The sequence below is a fragment of the Melitaea cinxia genome, chromosome 1 (assembly GCF_905220565.1).
Source record: "Melitaea cinxia chromosome 1, ilMelCinx1.1, whole genome shotgun sequence".
In the NCBI taxonomy this organism is placed as follows: domain Eukaryota; kingdom Metazoa; phylum Arthropoda; class Insecta; order Lepidoptera; family Nymphalidae; genus Melitaea; species Melitaea cinxia.
Genome location: NC_059394.1, coordinates 17,082,134 through 17,101,505, shown reverse-complemented (window position 1 = coordinate 17,101,505; position 19,372 = coordinate 17,082,134). Strand labels below are relative to the sequence as shown.

The following is a 19,372-nucleotide window of genomic DNA, read 5'->3' as shown; positions in this document are numbered from 1 at the left end:
AAGATGAACAGTGTTCTGTACTTGGACGTGGACTTTTGTCTTTGTAACACGAAATTAAAGCGACTATCCTATAATTATAGTATGTACTCGGATTTAAATCGTGTTAATGTGTTATTAAATAACGAAATAAATTTTCCCCGTAGCAGATATATTCGGACCCAGTCGGGTCATGTGCCCCATGATATGAATCAAGTTTCATATATTTAATTAGCTGCTCAGAATCATAGTGGCATATAAACTATTATACACATGAAGTATTAATAAGCAATATGAATTGATGAAAATTCGATTCTTCGTATACCTACTATTAATATGATAAAATAAAATAAGTCTGTTGGTTGTACTTTCTAAAAATAATATATCTAGGTTTTGTCTGATATATTGCGATTTTTAATCGTAAAACTTTTTTGTAAATTATTTGTAATTATATTTGCATATGAATATTAGAAAAAATATTTGCAATTGAACTAAAAATTACTTATGAAATTGTATCTTTATACTACTTGTACTTACTAAGATTGGATTATAGGAAATAAAATATTTCTCTTCAATTTATGATATTTATACGAAAATTTTATTTGGATAAAAATGAACACAAGTAACGCTTGTCATAAAAATAATTGTTATGTAGCTCGAAGGACCAAAAGTTTATTTTATAAGCAATCACAGCCAAACTTTTATTTTAGAATAACTTTAGGTAGAGCATTCATCTGTCTTGTAAGTATGGGACTAACCTACTGATGTGTTACTAGTAAGATGCTTCTGTACCTACAATTAATTTGGTATTTGAAAGAAGTTTTATTATGTTCTAACAAGAAAGATTCTGATGTATAATGTATTCGTGTAAATGTTTACCTTAATATAATTAATGTTATAGTAAGTAGACTTAATGTGTAAATACTCTGAGAATACCAAATCATACAAAATATAAGTATTAAATAAAAAAAGTAATGTATGTTTTCAATATGCTAACGTATTTATTTATTAATTATCTTGAATTTCTAATCTTAAGAAGTTGTACAACGAATAGATAGATTTGAAATGTTTAAAGATAAAATGTACAAATTTAAAGTTAGTTTAATCGGTTATCTTTAATAGTGAATTGATTACAAACAACTTGACTTTCACTTGAAGAGTAAATTTATTTCCATTTTTATACCAGCTTTATTCCAAATATTCCTATAACTTAAGTAGCAAAACATTACAACGTTATCTGCCCCATGTATAATGATGTTCCATAAGATCTTGCTATATCGAAATACTCACATTTAAAAAAAAAACATAATTTATAAGACTGTTACCTCCGCATTGTTATTTAAGGCTTCCAAAATTAATTTAGTTTAATTTACTATTAAAGTGTGTATATACTTCTGAAAAAAAAAATTAGTGTGTAAAAAAAGTGTCAAACTTAATTTAGTTCTCCGAAGAAATTGTAGCTGTCTATTGTCTTACACATTTGTTAAAAAAATGTTTTTTATACGGCATTTAGTTGTTTTTTTTTCTTTTCTATCGTTCCATACATTTAACATAATTAATTCAATATAAAGAGCTAGTTTCTTGTTTCCTTCAGTAAACATTTGATAATGTACACTACATAACTGATAAATAAATTACTTCCAAGTTACCTACATACATTGTTTTATTTATAACTAGCTGTACACTTCGCGTGTTACTACGTTTTTTATTATTATTATTTTTTGGTCGTACCAACACGGAAATCTTTGTGGGCTCATGCACAACACTTTGCTGAAGATCATGACATGATCAATAGTGTTCGACCGAAAGTTAGTTTTCACTTTTTCAGGCCGAAACCGAAACCGAATTTTCGGCTGTGGCTCCAGTTTTGGCTGAAACCGAAACCGAAACCGAAACTCACGTGTTCAAGTATACGATTCCTTAAAATATTGAAATTTTGTGCATTTTACCCATTATTCTGCTTTAATTAGGACATGACATGAAAACATACTATATTTATTTTGTTGTAATTATTTATTTAATATAATATAAAAAATATTGAAAATATTTTTTTTTCAAATTAAGTTCTCATAGCAAAATGTTTATCAGTTATCAATAATAATCAAATCACTAATTGTTACCGTTTCATTAAATAATAAATACTAAGTATTGGTATTTTGAAATCTTATTACCTAATTAAAACTGGTTTGTATTTGTACTTAGAAGAATCATCAATCTGAAGCGTTGCCGCGGGTAACGAAGTAAAGTGAGCGTGCACGACAACTTCCGTAATCAGCGGCTTCGGCTAAAGTTTCGGCCAATTTTGGCCGAAACCGAAACCAGCCGTTTAAACTTTATTTTTGGCCGAAACTCGGCCGAAACTGAAACCGAACTTTCGTTCGGACACTAATGATCAAATGCATATTTTGCGATTCTATAAAGGACATACAGTCAAACATTCATTTATATATATAGATACTTCTGTTCTGCTATATACATATAACTGTACTGCTTCTTAGATGGGAATTCCTAATAGAATAAAAAAAAACAACAGTATGTATTTAAAATGCTTTTTTATTATCCGGAACATTATGCTAAATTCGAATAACCGTAAAACAATGATATCTATTGAGGAAGCTAAAGCACATTGCATTACAAAGTAAATTACTTATTCGTTATCGACACTAACATTATTGCATAAAAAACACTATAAAAAACTCTTATTCATGCTCGTTCATTCGAATGCAACAACACGAAGTGCAGATTTCGAGAAAGATTTGACTATAGTTATGTAAAAAAAGAAAAAAAGTCTGAACTACATCGGCAATGACCTTGATTATATTTATATGTATTTTAATATCGAAATTACGAAATTCCAACCGTTCCATACCGAACGTATCGACTAACTTAACATTAACTAGCAAGTTAAAATACTAATTGTGCTTCAATACGATCACTATAGATGAAGATTAAATTCTTAAACTGAATCTTGACTTCAGTAGAGATCGCGTTACTGAGTCGAGCAGACGTTTCGAAATAAATTAATATAACAAACTATGTACACAATTTCAGAGATCGTTTCTCTCGCCGCGAGCGGGATCCGGACGCGACAGATAATAAACGAGTGAATGAAATTAATTTATTAACAAAAAAAAAATATATACTGAATGAAAGATCGCGTCCGAGACCATTTCAATCGCTCGTTCATTTATAATACAAAATATTTGCCTTACAACCTTGCATCCCCGTCCCGTAAATAACTTCGCTCACGAGGCGTCTACATAACGCCCCGTTGATACCATGTTTTAACATAAATAACTAAACATATGTAAAAGAAAACGTTCAAATAATACTCGAGTGACTGCTTATTTTTTTCCAAAGGCACAAAGATTTAGGCGACGAATAAGTATCTCTTTAACTTTCCTATTATTTTATGTGTTACTGTTCATATAAGTAAATTAAGCGACGCTGAAGTACATCAAAAATTTCACATTTAAAATCACGTATTTCGTCACGTAAATAGTAAAATACTCGAAAAGAAATATCACAAATCTGCGATCCACTTAAGAGCGTCACTATCTGTAACTCTAAAGTACATTTCAAGAGAAATTATCGAAAACTAATCCCATCTCGACTACATCAAAATACATGTCTAACATTCTACGTACTTTATATGCGTGCGTATAAACTCATACACGTCGAAACAATTTGAATGATCCGTGAATGCAAGCGCGAAACGTTCTCGTAGTACGCGTAGCTCCGTAGCGGTGCATGCGTGCGGGGGCTTCGGGACACGGGGGGCGGGGAGGGCTTTGGGGGGCAAGTGGGGGAGGTCAGGGTTATGGGGGTAGTTCAGCAGACGCAACCACTTTCATTGCCCTCCTGCTCGGATCCCATGGGCGACTGAGTCTGCAGGTCCACGGCTGTTACTGGGAGTTAAGGAAAAGTAGAATGCATCAACACATGTAGGCATATTGTTTTTTTTTTTTTTGGATTATACAAGATAAAAATTATTATAAATGAAGGACAATAGACTAGTGTTAAAATCAATAAGTCTTGTTTTCGTGAATAAATGTTATTTGTTTAGTATAGGTTATTATTTCGTGTATCTGGTCCGAAATTAATAATAATTATGCTGTTATATTCTCAAATAAAGTAAAATAAAATTATGAAACATAATTATAAAACTTTGTAAAAGTAAAGAGAGAATAACAAGAGACTAGTTACAATTAAAATTAGTAAAAAAGACAGTGTTCAAATAAGTCTACAATAAAAATTACTAATCTTAAGCCCCTTAGATACAAATGACTATAAGAACGCTAAATGTTACGAGAAAGAAAATATATACACACTCGTTCATACACTTAAAACACACTATCTTTCTTCTCTGGTAGTCGGGAGAAAATATAAATAAATAACCACACATTAGTATTATTTTAAGTTTTATTCAAAATATCAGCGTGAGATACGGGTATTTACAAATTAAAAACGGTAATATAAACGACGGGCATGGCGCTTTGTAACGCTAGTGTTGCCATGCGAGTCGACCTTAGATAAAAGAAATCACAATATTTAGTCTGTGTTATCAAAATAAAATTGGCCGGTAAAAATAACACACGAAAAATATTGCATCAGAAATATTTCGAATATTTTGTGTTTACAGACATATTATTAAAAATTAGATCTTTAATTTTATTGACTCTTGTGTGATTCATACAAAATGTGTGATCAATACAAAACTGATGCAATATTTATAGTAATTTGTAAATAATAAGTACAGTAAATTATTATAAAAAAAAATTAGATATGCATAATTATAAATCTCATTATTCATATAATTAATAACTACAAAACTAAAACATGAAGTAAATTTTTTTTATTTCATTTTCAAATCGATAGACTCGAAAGTATTTGCTTTTTTAGGTAAAAATAATTTATTGAATACATTAATAGTTATAAAAGCTGGAATGAACTCTCAGATTAATTGTAAATGTCATATAATCCCGATAAAAGCTAGCAGTGAACATCTCACTAAATAGATTTTTTTAGTTAAAAATATAAGAATCATAAGATTTCGTACTTAAGCACTAAAGTAAATAAATAATACTAATGTACATAGGCCGCGACACCTCTGTTAACTGATTATCATACTAGATAGAATATATAATTTTAAAACCAGAACGTAAAAAAAAATACAAATTCAAATTTTTGATTCAGTTCCAAGTTTTTTTTTTTTTTTTTCATTTTAAGTTAAGTTGCGCACTAAAGACATGGTTGGTAATATTGCGGTGACCGCGGCCGGGCGCTATATACAGCCATAGAGCAGTTTAACGCTAAACCTACGCTTACGCTTGGCGCATTCACTCTCAGCAACTGCATTCGAATTCGTATTTATGCCCTCTATAATCATATATATAAATCATAGGCTATTTAATATGTCACTTTTTCCTAAAATTATTAAAAATGTAACAGAAACCGCTCCTTGAACTCCCACTGGGCAGATTTTCTTTGAAGGATTGGTTATATATTCAGTAAATTAATACAAAAAATACATCAAAACTGTTAAGGAACATTTTAAATCCGATATTACGGAAAGAAATTATTTTAAACGAATTTTCATTACGTATATTTTTTAACAACCGAGGGTAGTTGAACAAAAAATTTAACCACTGAGATAATATTGTGAAATATTAATACACGCAACTTACACACGTATAAAATACTTTCGTTCCCTAAATAATCGCGAAAACCTAAGGAAATACAATCCAAAATAAATTTCATCTAGCATAAGTATGATTTTGAAGTAATTCACCAATCTCAAGGGCTCAACTACTCAGTCTTATAGACTACAACGAATCCGCGACAACACAAAAGCTCCTGCCGTGCGACGTGCTTCCGTGTTCACAATTATATCGAGAGCCGTGTACGTACTGCGCGTTCCATTGTACACATACATTCTAATCTACGTACACTTTAAAACCCGGTTTTTATATTCGAATCGTTTTAATTACAAACAGTTCGCAAAAAAAAAAATAGTTAATATACGTGATCCTACATTGCTTTGTAACGCACTGATTCTTCGACATAGGTACACGTTGAACGCGTACACAGTGACATGCGTACACGTTGAACGCGTACACAGTGACATGCGTACAACAGGCTGCACGCACACTTTTTACATACATCTATACTAAAAATAATAATAATAAATAAATGCAACATACACACACGGTCGTCATCTGTTCCTAAGGTAAGCAACTTAATGCTTGTGTTATAGGTAACAGCCGACTGGTATAGCTACATGTTTTTTTTTCGAAATAAATACATATAAATACTACATATATAAATAAATATATATTACACCCAAACTCGGGGTGGAAATCGAACCCACAACCCCCAGAGCAGAAGGCGGGGTACTACAAGCTGCGCTAACGGGTTAGTCAACAAATATTATAAAGATGAAGAGTTCGTTTGTTAAATGAGCGCGCTAATCTCAGGATTTACTAATTCCAACAGAAGAATTATTTTTGTGTTGGATAGTCCATTCACCGAGGAAGGCTATAGGCTATATAACATTTTAGTATGTTCTATTCTCAAGTTAATGCGGGTGAAATCGCGAGGCACAACTAGTATACAATATATGCATACACAGAAACGCGATTCGTACACGGCTAAACGCATTGAAACGGTCGAGGCGAATCACAAGCACAATTGTGCAATACCACTGATGCTGAATGTACATTAAAATCTAATATCACTTTAAATGCTAACACACAAAAGCACAGAAACATCTCAGATCAGTTTGTCGCACTGAATGATCTCAAAATAATTCGAAAAAAAAATTATTAAAATTGAGCATTTGGTTCCATATATTATTTTAGTTATAAAAGTAAAAAGTAAATTAATTAAGTTCAAATTTTGATTATATTTCACGTTTTCTTATTCATCAGAGCTGCCTGTTTTATTTTACATATCATCCAGAGCGACAAGGATACATATAGCAACGTTTGTTACTTTAAACTATCTTTGCTTAAAACATCCTCTGTTATGTTCTCATTTACAAATAAGTTTAAGTATATGAATGAACAAAAATAATCCAATGGTGTACTTCAGAATGACCTCTCTCAATACTTACAAAACAGAAAAAAAAAACATAGAAAACTTTTTGGAACTTTTACTAACACATCAAACACAGTAGTATGACGTCCGTCTAAAATGCCAACTTTACCGTTTTCATGTGCGAATTTTGAATCATTCTTTTCATGTAACCTGGTCGGCACAGATTTATCAACGTTGTCTCATACATAGTCACGGGGTCAAAATGACCCCGCTACAACACCTTGGAAATACATAAATTTGAAGTGTTAAAGTACATTTAGACGATTTATAACAGCATTAAACGTGTGTAATAGAAGTAACGAACGTTGCTTCGTACCGGACCGACTTAGGGTATAGTAGTCTAGCAGGCGCATCCGTTGTCCGGCTCCTTGCTGTCCCCGGGCGCCTGTCTCAGGATCACCTCGTGCACTGAACACATATCATTAAGGAAAATAAATAATATTCTACGGAAGAAAAACAATATAAATCGATTGTTTAATATAGTATTGATAAAGCGTCTTGCTAATTTTTCAGTAATATCTTAATTGTTATCTAAAGAGGTAGTTAGATTATACATAGTCGCTTTATCGATACAGTTCTAAAAGATTATAGAAGACAAAACTAAATCAATGTATAACCATCTATAAAATTAAAGGAAAATCCTTCAGATATAAGACAAGGAAATATATAAATATAAAAGTTTAAAGTGTAAAGCTGTATAAAGATTTAAAGCTATGATGAGGGTTAAATAATAATAAGTTAAATTAAGTTCTAAGAGAAATTTAAATACCTAAATGGGTCACAAGCACTACGACTATTCCTTGCACTAAGCATAAGTTGTCAACTGTCAAAAAATTTCTTTTTATGTAATATTCAAAATCACGTGTATAAGATACACGTGTGGCAAGACCGAAAATAAATGTCAATTGATAACAATATTTTACAAAAAAATATTATATAATTTTTTTTTTATAATTTATTCTGATGTCGATGTGACCCGACATCGGTACTTACAAGAACCATGACAATGAAAATGACAATTCAAGCCAGATTAAAACAAAACATAATCCTTTGTTGCTATAAAAAAAAAATGAAATAGCATAACGTCATGCAACATGCAATGGAAAGTTTCCGTTTCAAACCTACATACTTCAAAATAACACTTTTAATTGACATTTACTAATTATTTCATTTAAGCAGGTATTTATGTATGTGATGTTTTAAAGTTTCATTGGAATAAAATATATAATTATTTTATAGTTTACAATGAGAAAATTTTGAAAAAGAATCAGCATATTACATTAATTGTACAAATAGTTTCCCTACTATTCATGAATTTTATTTTTTAGTATATTTAATAAGAACAAATTGTTTAAGGTAATTTAATGTACATAATATGAAAAGTTGTCAATAAATGTGTTACACACAACTGCCCCCGTAGAACAAAATTCTGTGTCGAGTATACATTGCAATCCAGGACAAGACAAACATTGGTACGGCTTATAGGAATATAACAAAATCATGCAATTTTGAGTACATAAATAAATATATAATAAACAATATCGGTATATAATGAGAAGCGAAGGAAGGTGCGAATACATTAGCGAGGTAAATAGACAATTACAAAGACATTAGTAATGTTAACTTTACTTACAACACTCGTTAGCTTCTAATTAACCACCACCCAAGGCGAATCCGCGGGACGTCACTATATCATGGCCGTGTCGATACGTGTGAAGTTAGCCACAAAACTAACACTTTTCTATTTTTAAATTCCGATATTTTTTTTTGTAATTTGTTTTATAATTGCGTCCAGAATCCATTATCAAGATGAAAAAGGTTTTAATCATTATATATGGATAATAAATTATATTCATTTATAATTTGTGTAATATAGCTAAATTCACACAAAATTAATAAAAACACCCCAAAATAAAAAACATTTTAAATGAGTTAAAATACCACCGTATTAATCTTAGCCGTAAAAAATACCATTTTAGCGGGTAGTCACACATTTTAAAAAACGACATTGCACAAATCGTGTTCGGTGCTTGTATGGACTGCGTGATGTTTATGACGTGTTAATAATGTATAGCATATTTTTTTTACAAGTTGCCAAAAAGACAAAAAATATAGTAAATACATATACATACATAAATACATATACATACATAAATAGTTATATATGTATATGGGAAACGTGGTTGAGTGAGGACATATGTAGATTGACCATATCACAAGTGGAAATGGGAAATACAAGATGTCAAATTTGACTTTGTTAATAAAAAATCGTTTAATACTGGTTTATATAGAATATTTGGCAACTTATAAAAAATAAATTTTAAATTATTGTTAAAAAGGATACTGTCTTCTGGTGGCTTGCTCTCGGCTGAGTCCATGCCGGGCAACGCGGCAGCTACCCGTCGGAATAACTGTAAAAATAAATTAATAATAAATAAATACATCAAACTAAGAAAGCATAAGGAGAATGAAATCTTTCCAGAGACCACTGTGTTAAAAGATAGGGGTATAGGGGGGTAGGGTTGGCATCGCTTTGTTTCTCCTGGTACGATAAGCGTTTATTAGGCTATCGATCGAACGATCTTTCAATTCGGCCTGTAACACCCCATTGCTGGGCATTGGCCTTTTCTCATATAGGAGAAATATTGGCGCTGATAACTGTTTAATATCAAGTGGGACACGCGCTTGTTTGTCATCTAAATGGTTTTTAAAAAAATGTGTCAGGAGTCAGAAAACATAAAACATGAACACACCCATACCAGACCAAACATCTACGTGACCCATACAAATATTTGAAATTATGTTAATTGTGTTTATATTGTGGTCGACTTCAATAAAATTCATCGACCAATCCGACCGACGTGCGGACCAATTTCGCTGATTCTTTTTATAATCGAAAGGTGGTGCTTGTCATGTGGTCCCATTTATAATTGATCGAAATCTGAATAATACTTTTTATCTCTAATAATGAGTATTTACTTGACTATGTTTTCGTCGATCGTCATTACATTATACCTCATAACTTTTTACTAAGTAGGCCCATTTCAATGATTCGTTTTTAATCAAAAGCTGGTGCTTGTCACATGGTCAGACATTTTGATTAAAATCTGATGAGTACTTTTTGAGTTATCTTTAATAATGTTTTCGTCTACCATCCTACATATTACTGGTCGATGTAATTGTAATTTTTTTTTTCGTTCGCGAGCAATCACAATTATTTTGACATTTGTTCTTTTTGTGGAATTTGAAATCGAAAGTAATATTTCTAGAAATAAACTGGACTGAGACTTTCACTTAAAATATAAGCTTTGTAGCTTGTATTTCTTTGAGCATTTTTCTACAACCCAAACCACTCATTGTTATTACAGTGAAAAAGTGTAAACAAAAAATTGGTTAAAAAAAAATAACGATTAAACCTGTCTGCTACTTTACTATTACATCATCAAGCAGACACTTTCGGCAAATAGAGTTGTCTGGAAAAATTAAAATAAAACGATGTTGATAAAAATAGCTGATACAGCCAAGTGCCAGCCATTGAAGATAACCGTATCATCAATAGCAGAAAAATCATTTTTATGTATTCGTTTCTGAATATAAACAAAGGCAATATGTATCTTTCCTGTGACGTCTGACATTGTGGAGTTCCGTTGAATCTTGAAGTTGAATCATCAGTCTGTGTGTACATCCGTAATTAATTCACTAATTTTATTTTAATGAAAAAACTAAGTAAATATTTTGTATATTTTAATTCTTCATTTTTGTAAACTAGATTTATTTGTTTTTTCAAAAATAAAAAACCAAAATGAGGCTATTTTTCGGTCGCTAGAGCTGCCAATCTTGCGTTTCGTGGACAATAGATCTGGCAGCACAGGATCGTGAATGATAGAAATCTACTGGAATACCCTATGTACAGCAATGTGGGATTCTTTTTTTTAACAAAGTGGTCAGCAAACAAGCGTACTGGTCTCATTATGGTATTCGGTTACCCTAGCTTATAGACGCTTGCAACACCAGAAGCATCACAAGCGCGTTGTTGAACCTACCCCCACCCTCCCCAGGACCCCCGGCCACCTTACTCACAACAGCAACACAACACTACTTAAGATCAGCGTTATTTAACTGTAATCTTCTGTAAGGTAAAGGTACTTCCCCGGTCGGGCTGTTCCAGATTTAAGCAGGATTTTTCTTTATATACCCTATACCTCAATAAAAACAAATTAAAAATTATCATAAATATTACCTGTTTGACATTGTAGCCAGCCTTCGCGCTGGTCTCGATGAACATAACGTTGAGCTCCTTCGCCTTGCGGTCGCCGTCCTCGGTGGACACCTGCCGCTTATCCGACAGATCCGTCTTGTTGCCCACAAGCATTATGATCACGTCCGAGCCGCGCTCCGTGCGGACGTCGTCGATCCATTTCGACGTTTGGTGGAATGAATTTGCATCTGAAGGTAAGAAAAGGATCGGTGAATAATTGTGTCCGGTGATAACATTCAGACAATCTTTTTGGTGAATATCTTAGGTTTTCATTGCACCTACCTCAAACAAATGAAAATAAACGTCAAATAAATTTACAAACTATGTTTTTTCTTAAACCTATTTATTGAGGACGTGTTCTTGCATTTCAAAGTCTTACTCATAAAGAAACTTAATTTAATCATGAGAGACTTAAATTCTACTACACTATTCAGACACTGGTCTACTATTCAGACAACGAGTCGATCGGCAGAAATAATAAAAAAAAAACCTTGACTATACCTAATCGAAGAGAAAGAAATTGAGGTCATTAGGGATCAATATTCATTGCTCAGCGGTTTCAAACGTCAATACCAATAGACGGTCGGTGCTAGACAATCGATTTGTAGGCACTAAGGTACATATAAAGTATACTTATACTAGATTCAAGAACAGAATTGACATAGTAGAGAATCTCATGTACCATTCTCTTGACAATGACGCGACACGATCCGACGCAACGATATCCAGCGTAAATTTATCGAAATTCTAATACGCCCTACAATAACGGGTTAATCGAAATGGTTCACGATAAATGCTGTAAAATATTTAAAACTAATTAATTGTATAACATACTCGTATATTGGAAACAAGTACGATGCTATTCTTAAAATACCATTTATATAAGCTACATGCAAGACAGTAAGTAGTTCTAGCAAATTAGGCCTTATTAGTATTAAGTAGCTTTATATTAATATCATAAGTAGTAAAGTAATCATGGTAAGGCATACTGGATCAGGACCCGGTCCGGTCCAGATCAGGATAGCCTGAAAGAAATTACGCGAACTGAGCCTAAATCGCGCTATTAATGTTTTTAGGCGCACTTAGTATATATACAGTTATCAGGACAGTCTAGCGAGGAGTCCATTTCTACACAGTAGAGCAGTCGTAAGTAATAGGAAATAGTTAATTAGTAGTTAATTATTAGAAGTTAGTAAATAAAATTTAATTAATAATAATAATTAATTAATAACATACAAATAAATAAAAATAATTAATATTTAAAGTAAAAACATAAATAAATAATACATTGAAAAAATAAACGGAAAAAATATCATAATAATTGTGTTAAGTAACATATTTATACGATCAATTCGCTTTTTTTTTGTTAAACAATTGTTTCAAGAAAATACATTCGTGTTTTTTTTAAGGACCGGACTAAACCAGCTAATCAGGATGAGATGAGATTTCCTGATCTGGACCCGATCAGGAAATCTCATCTCATCCTGATCAGGTCCAGACCAATCATCTGCGTTACATGCCTTATCTAGTCCTGATCAGGTATGCCTGGTCCGGTCCTTCTAAGGAAGAGGAAAACATTTCTACTCGGGCAGTATAACAGCTCTTTCGTCTTTTCGGAAAAAAAACAATATTCATTAAATATAATTATGTCATTAATATAATGAAACTTACTTTAAGTACATACATATCAAATTTCACAAATTTTGCAACGTCATGCTGACGAAATACTGCAACTTTAAGACTGAAATTGCAATTGCTTCAGGTGCATCTTAACGATATTTCAAGCACCTCTCTGAGGCAATTTAATAATAAAACAATTTGACTATTTATTGTTTGTAGTAAATGGAATACATATTTTATTTTGTATACGTATATGTATTTACGTAAGTTTAGTAATATGATGGGGTTAAGGTACGGTAATACATTCATTCCCCACCAGTTAACAGTCAACAATTTTGATAAGACCGTCCGAAATTGTTTTGCATATTCTTTATCATTCTAAGGACACGTGTCAATAAATGTTAACAGTCAAATTTAGTGCAACCATACATTTTATAAGAATATATACTAGCGACCCGCCCTGGCTTCGCACAGGTGCAGATCTAAGCATACAGACAGCGGGAAGCAACTTTGTTCTAAACTATGTAATGATATGTCATCCAAAAAGCTGACAAAATATAACTAGAAATATAGCAATCATACCAATTTTTCCGTTTTTGTTTTGGTTACGCTATACCATCATCAATAACAAAATTAAATTAGCATCGTGTATTAATTACATAAAGTATGTCTCTAGAGTAATCACCCTTACTATAAAAAGACACATTACCATAAAAAATGAGAACTACGGAAGTAAGTTTTAATGTGGATTTTGTTTATTTCATTTATTTAACAATATCTAAAATTATATTAAAATTCTAGTTAAACATCTAAGTAAATTCTTGAATATATAAATCAACTAATAGGCACCGAGTTTCACTTTTTTTGCTTTGATGTAATCAGTATTTTTACAACTAAGAACCATTCATTATAAGCACGTATTATTATTAAAATTCTGTAGTTTAACGAGCAATTAAACGTGTTTATCGCGTTATTTAAATTTTCGTAAATATACAATATCAGGCTTTTTTATGTACAACGCCGTAGTAACGGCTATACGAATACCCTTGTCGGTGCTAAAGCGAAAAATTACTGAAGAGCAGGTATGATAAAAATAAATATAACATAACTGGTCCTCCTTTCCATCCGTCTTCCTTTCCATTTCATTATAATATAATTTAAAAATAAAACTCTAATAATTGTGTTGTGTGTGCAAACGAAGAAAAACCGCCTTCAATTATATCGACAAGTAATAAAACGTAGGTAGACAAATAAATTGTCGAGTATAATACGCATTATCAAAGACTACAAAAGTTGTAATCAGATCTCGATGAAATTTAAATGTGACCACATGATAAACATCGGCTTTCAATTAAATTAAAAATCATCAAAATCGGTATATCCAGTATAAATATATGAGAATCATATTAGTAACGAATAGAACAACTCTTAACGTAAGAAGTACAAACAGCTGGGACGTTCAACGTAAGCAAAAAAAAAATGTTATATTTGACAGGCACATGAACAATATTATAAATTTTTTAAATTAAAATATCAGATATATTGTAAGACTTTCATCCTCTTGGCTCGTAAGGGATTCTTCCTAAGCTATATTTTATCCTTTGTTATAATGGGCGGCGGCACGCAGCCAACGAGACTGTTTTATTGAACAATAAAGTGAAACAAAAAAAAAATGTCTAATATAATACTGTACGGTACATATTTAACAAAATAACGCAGCGAAAATATTATCTTTAACCTTGGCAATAAAATATAATACTTAATTACTTGAAAAAATATAGTAAATTATATTTTGATAAGACAAATAAACAGATAAAATTTATAATACAGGCTATAATATAGCATGCTTAAAAGGAAGCTCCAATAAGTGAACTAGTGTTGTAAGTTAATGTTTAGTAATTTTTTTTAAGTAGTCAATTTATGAGTATTTTTAAATAATTCACAACAAATCCTTTATTATTACTTATACGAATAATACAAAATCAATCTTAAGGGCTTACTTAGAGGTAGAAAATTTTATTACTACTTAAAACGCACCAGTAGGTAATCATTGTGCTAGCAATAATATATTATACCACTATTAATAGAGGAAAACTCAAATATACCCACAACAAATATGATAGGTATCTCGTTTTACATATAAATCATAGTAACAGTAACTATGAAAGTTTAAAAACTCAACAGAAAATTTATGTAATAATTGCGTTTGTAGACAAACGAAGAAAAACTAACTTCAATTATATCGACAAGTAATACAACGTAGGTAGACGAAAAAATAGTCAAGTACGCATTATCAAAGATTACTCCAAAAGTTGTAATCAGATCTCGATGAAATTTAAATGTGACCACATAATAAACATTGGCTTTCGATTAAATTAAAAATCATCAAAATCCCAGTAAAAAGTTATGCGGATTTTCGAAAGTGTCCCTCGATTTCTCTAGGATAGCATCACCAGATCCTGGTTTTCTTATCATGGTACAAAACTAGGGATATCTCCTTTCCAACAAAAAAAGAATTATCAAAATCGGTTCATAAACGACTTTCTTCCCGAACTTACATTTAATATATACATATACGGTCGAATTTAGTAACCTCCTTCTTTTTTGAAGTCGGTTAAAAATGACAATTATTTGTAGATAATATAATGTAATATAGCTAAAAATGAAAAAAAAAAACAATGTATATTAAACATGTGGTTAGTATTAAACAATCAAATTGAACCTTCAAATTAATTTCCTAATCTCTAAGTTAGAATTAGCTAATATCAATAAAGCCGAGCTAAGGGCGGTTTGTGGCAAATATTTGAACTGGCGGGAACGAAGGAACAAACAGATTATACTTTGTTTGTCACCAACAGACACAAGTTCAATTATAAACCTTATTTATTTACTTTTAAAATTCAGTTTCAAGATTTCGCTCACGAGAAAGTGAATAAATTTATTTGAAATACATACCGATGTAAAAATTTATGAAATTCATTGAGCAATGTCTTACTTTTAGACAACGTTTCGGCAATTTATATGAAAAATCTTTTGTTCCTTGATTCAAAATATCAAGGTAACCGTCTACGATATTATTAAGACTTAATAAGATCTTAGTAAATTTCTATAAATTATTGGTTTATTTTTTAATGAAGGAATGAATGGTGACTTTTTTATTCACTTTTAGTTATAAAAGTAAGAATTGAGTTTAGTGGAATTGTTCGTAGTAAGCATATTTTATCTAATGATATGAAAAGCTAAATATGTACATTTAAAATATTGTATGTAAGTTTACAATACAGCAACTTTACAATAAGACAATCACATATAAAAATCAAAACCATCAAGGCCTGCAGAGTCCGGCATCCAGCAGAGTCTAACAGCAGCAATAATGGTATAAGAATTAATAAATATCTGCGGTTAATCGAGCAATAACAAAAGAATGTTATATATACATATTACATATGTATGTATGTATGTAAGCAACATCTATTCGGAATCCAACCTTCTTGACGAGGTCATTGGCATACTTTCAGTATTTCAGGTGCATGCAACCGATCCGCTGTAATCCAGTCTTTTGTTGCTTAGCGATATTTTATTCAACATAGTTCGTGACGGATTGCGCAAAGATGAAAAAACAAGTTAAGATGAGAAACAATATAATATAGACTCGCTCGCAATAGCTGCTGATAAGGTACGGTTACAGATAACGAGGCACAGTTTTTGATCTAGATAAAATATATTTATTTATTATCAAAATACAGATAAGAAACTAGGAATTAAACTAGGTATATTTATTAAACTTTGATTTGCCTGGTTGAGCAGATGGCAATGATACCCGCTTTACGATTTAGAATTATGGGAAGTATGAGGATTATAAATATATTATTTATATTCTGTCTAATCTATCGGTGTGAGTCTGGGTATAATATTTATATAATAGTAGTTGACCCGGCGAACTTTGTACTACCTTAGGAATACAGAAAAAAAGACTTATTTAATTCCGTGCATTCGTTAGAAGTTATACGTGTACTTACAAAACATTTCAGCGATTGTTTTTTACGTAAATATATGTTTTATTTATTTATAAAGCAATTATATAGGCTTTATAATCAGAAAAATTCTATTCAAGTTTCAAAAATAAATAAATCAAATTCTTAAATCTTAATTCATTTATATTTATTTCGGGCTTGTATATATATTTCAAATTAATTTCTATACGACATTTTTAAAGTCAAATTCTTTCAAATTACATAAAAATAATAATAGATAATAGAACATAGTATTGTGACAGTTGATGAGAACTGCAACGATGTAAAGTAATACATAATGGTACTTTATATACAAATATAAAACAATAGCGAATGAGCTTTCATCATAACTAAATAGCTAATTGCCTGCTATTATGTAAAAGATATTCATATATTTATAGCAAGTATGCATAATTTTGAATTCCGTATTTAGTATATGCGCGAAAATAATAGGGTCAGTCTGTTAAAACATGACTAAACCGCTAAACTATTATAATTTATTGAAAGAAATTGCTTTAATACTATACATGGATTATATAAACAATGTTTTTTAATAAAATATATATTTAATGTTTAAAGAAAATCTTTTTCATCCTATAATATAGATTTAAAACATAAACAATAACATACATTTAAAGAATAATATTATAAAACAATATTTTTGTTTGGCATAAAGGTTGTATAGGAGAGAATGCCACTTAGTATTTACTCAGCCTTTTGCTCTAATAGTCTAGTCGACAAGTTGAAAATGGTCGAATGACAAAATCTTAATGCATAATAGCAGAACGCTTAATAATACGTATTTTTTTTTACTATTTATTCTAGCAGAGATCTTTTTTTTTTCTTTGTAATTAGGTACAGAATTTTTGCAGACGATGTCTCTAGGCTACAAATCCTCTACAACAAATATTTAACTGTAATTGGATTGTTAACGTGTAAGATACTCGTGCACACGAAGACAAATTTATGTAACGCTTGTAGAATTGTAGTTTAGTGTATGAGTTTAAATGTTAAGTATACGATAGCTAATCGATTACCTACTTAGTCATTTCTATTCGGAGAAGCCCTCTCCATCTAGATGAAATTGGCTAAATCTGTACAACAGCTGTGCAAGTTTAGAATGTTTATATGTTCCAAAATTTAATTTAAGTTATAAGGTTACTACTTCCTTCAACTTGTTTATTAAGAAACATAATTGTGTTTGCTCGCAAACGAAAAAAAACCGACTTCAATTACATGGACGAGTAAGTAATACAACGTAGATGGACGAAAAAATAGTCAAGTAACTACGCGTTATCAAAGATTACTCAAAAAGTAGTTATCAGATCTCAATAAACTTTATATGTGACCACATGACAAACACCAGCTTTCGATTAAATTACAAATTATTAAAATCGGTACACCCAGTAAAAGTTATCGCGGATTTTTAAGAGTTTCCCTCGATTTCTCTGGGATTCCATCATCAGATCCTGGTTTCCTTATCATGGTACTAAACTAGGGATATCTCCTTTCCAACAAAAAAAGAATTATCAAAATCGGTACATCCAGTAGAAAGTTATGCGGTATAATACAACGTAGGTCGACGAAAAAAGCGTCAAGTAAAAACGCATTATTATATATAACTCGAAAAGTAGTTGTTAGATCTCAAATAAATTTAAATGGGACCAATTGACACACACCACCTTTCGATTAAAAAAAAATTTGTCGAAATCGGTCCACACGGTCAAAGTTCTGATGTAACATACATAAATAAATAAAAAAATACAGTCGAATTGAGAACCTCCTCCTTTTTTGGAAGTCGGTTAAAAAGCTATATTAACTTATTTATATAGATAGCTATTTTTCCGACAATACTCTCCGCAATCTGTGATACTGGTCAGCTGGTGATAAGGCCTCTCAGTAACCAGCAAGCGGTAAAAATATTATTAGTAACTACAAAAAAAAAAAAAAAACAAGAAAAAAATGTTTAATCAATAAGGTGTGGTTGACGCTGACCACCGCCCACCGACTCTCGAGCTTAGAGAGGCCACGCATTGAGCACCCACAACGAGATGTAAAAATATAGTGTACGGTAATAAGTAACTGACACGTGGCGTGCTCTTGGCAAAACTGTGTTGTACATTATTGATTAAAATTGGCAAACAAACAAGTGAGTTCAAGATTTATCGATCACGATAATTATTATAGAGCTTCATTACAGCCTATACAGTCAACTCCTGGACATAGGCCTCCACAAGTTTACGCCAAAAATAACGTGAACTCATGTGTTTTGCCCATAGTCACCACGCTGGGCAGGCGGGTTGGTGACCGCAGTACTGGCTTTGTCGCACCGAAGACGCTGCTGCCCGTCTTCGGCCTGTGTATTTCAAAGCCAGTAGTTGGATGGTTATCCCGCCACCGCTCGGCT

General features: G+C 31.5%; 2 protein-coding genes across 4 annotated transcripts in view; both read right to left on the bottom strand.

Annotated features, from left to right (window-relative positions):
• Nucleotides 1–19,372, bottom strand: part of LOC123658013 (low molecular weight phosphotyrosine protein phosphatase-like) — a 479,256-nt gene that overhangs the window by 313,170 nt on the left and 146,714 nt on the right. The gene's annotated exons all lie outside the window — the stretch shown is intronic.
• Nucleotides 7,115–19,372, bottom strand: part of LOC123657985 (ras-related protein Rab6) — a 23,793-nt gene continuing 11,535 nt past the window's right edge. The window contains exons 4-6 of the mRNA XM_045593466.1: nucleotides 11,315–11,520; nucleotides 9,419–9,485; nucleotides 7,115–7,482 (exon numbers count right to left, since the gene is read on the bottom strand). Coding sequence (XP_045449422.1) covers nucleotides 7,415–7,482; nucleotides 9,419–9,485; nucleotides 11,315–11,520 — 341 coding nt within the window. The 3' untranslated portion in view covers nucleotides 7,115–7,414. The remainder of the gene's footprint in view (nucleotides 7,483–9,418; nucleotides 9,486–11,314; nucleotides 11,521–19,372) is intronic.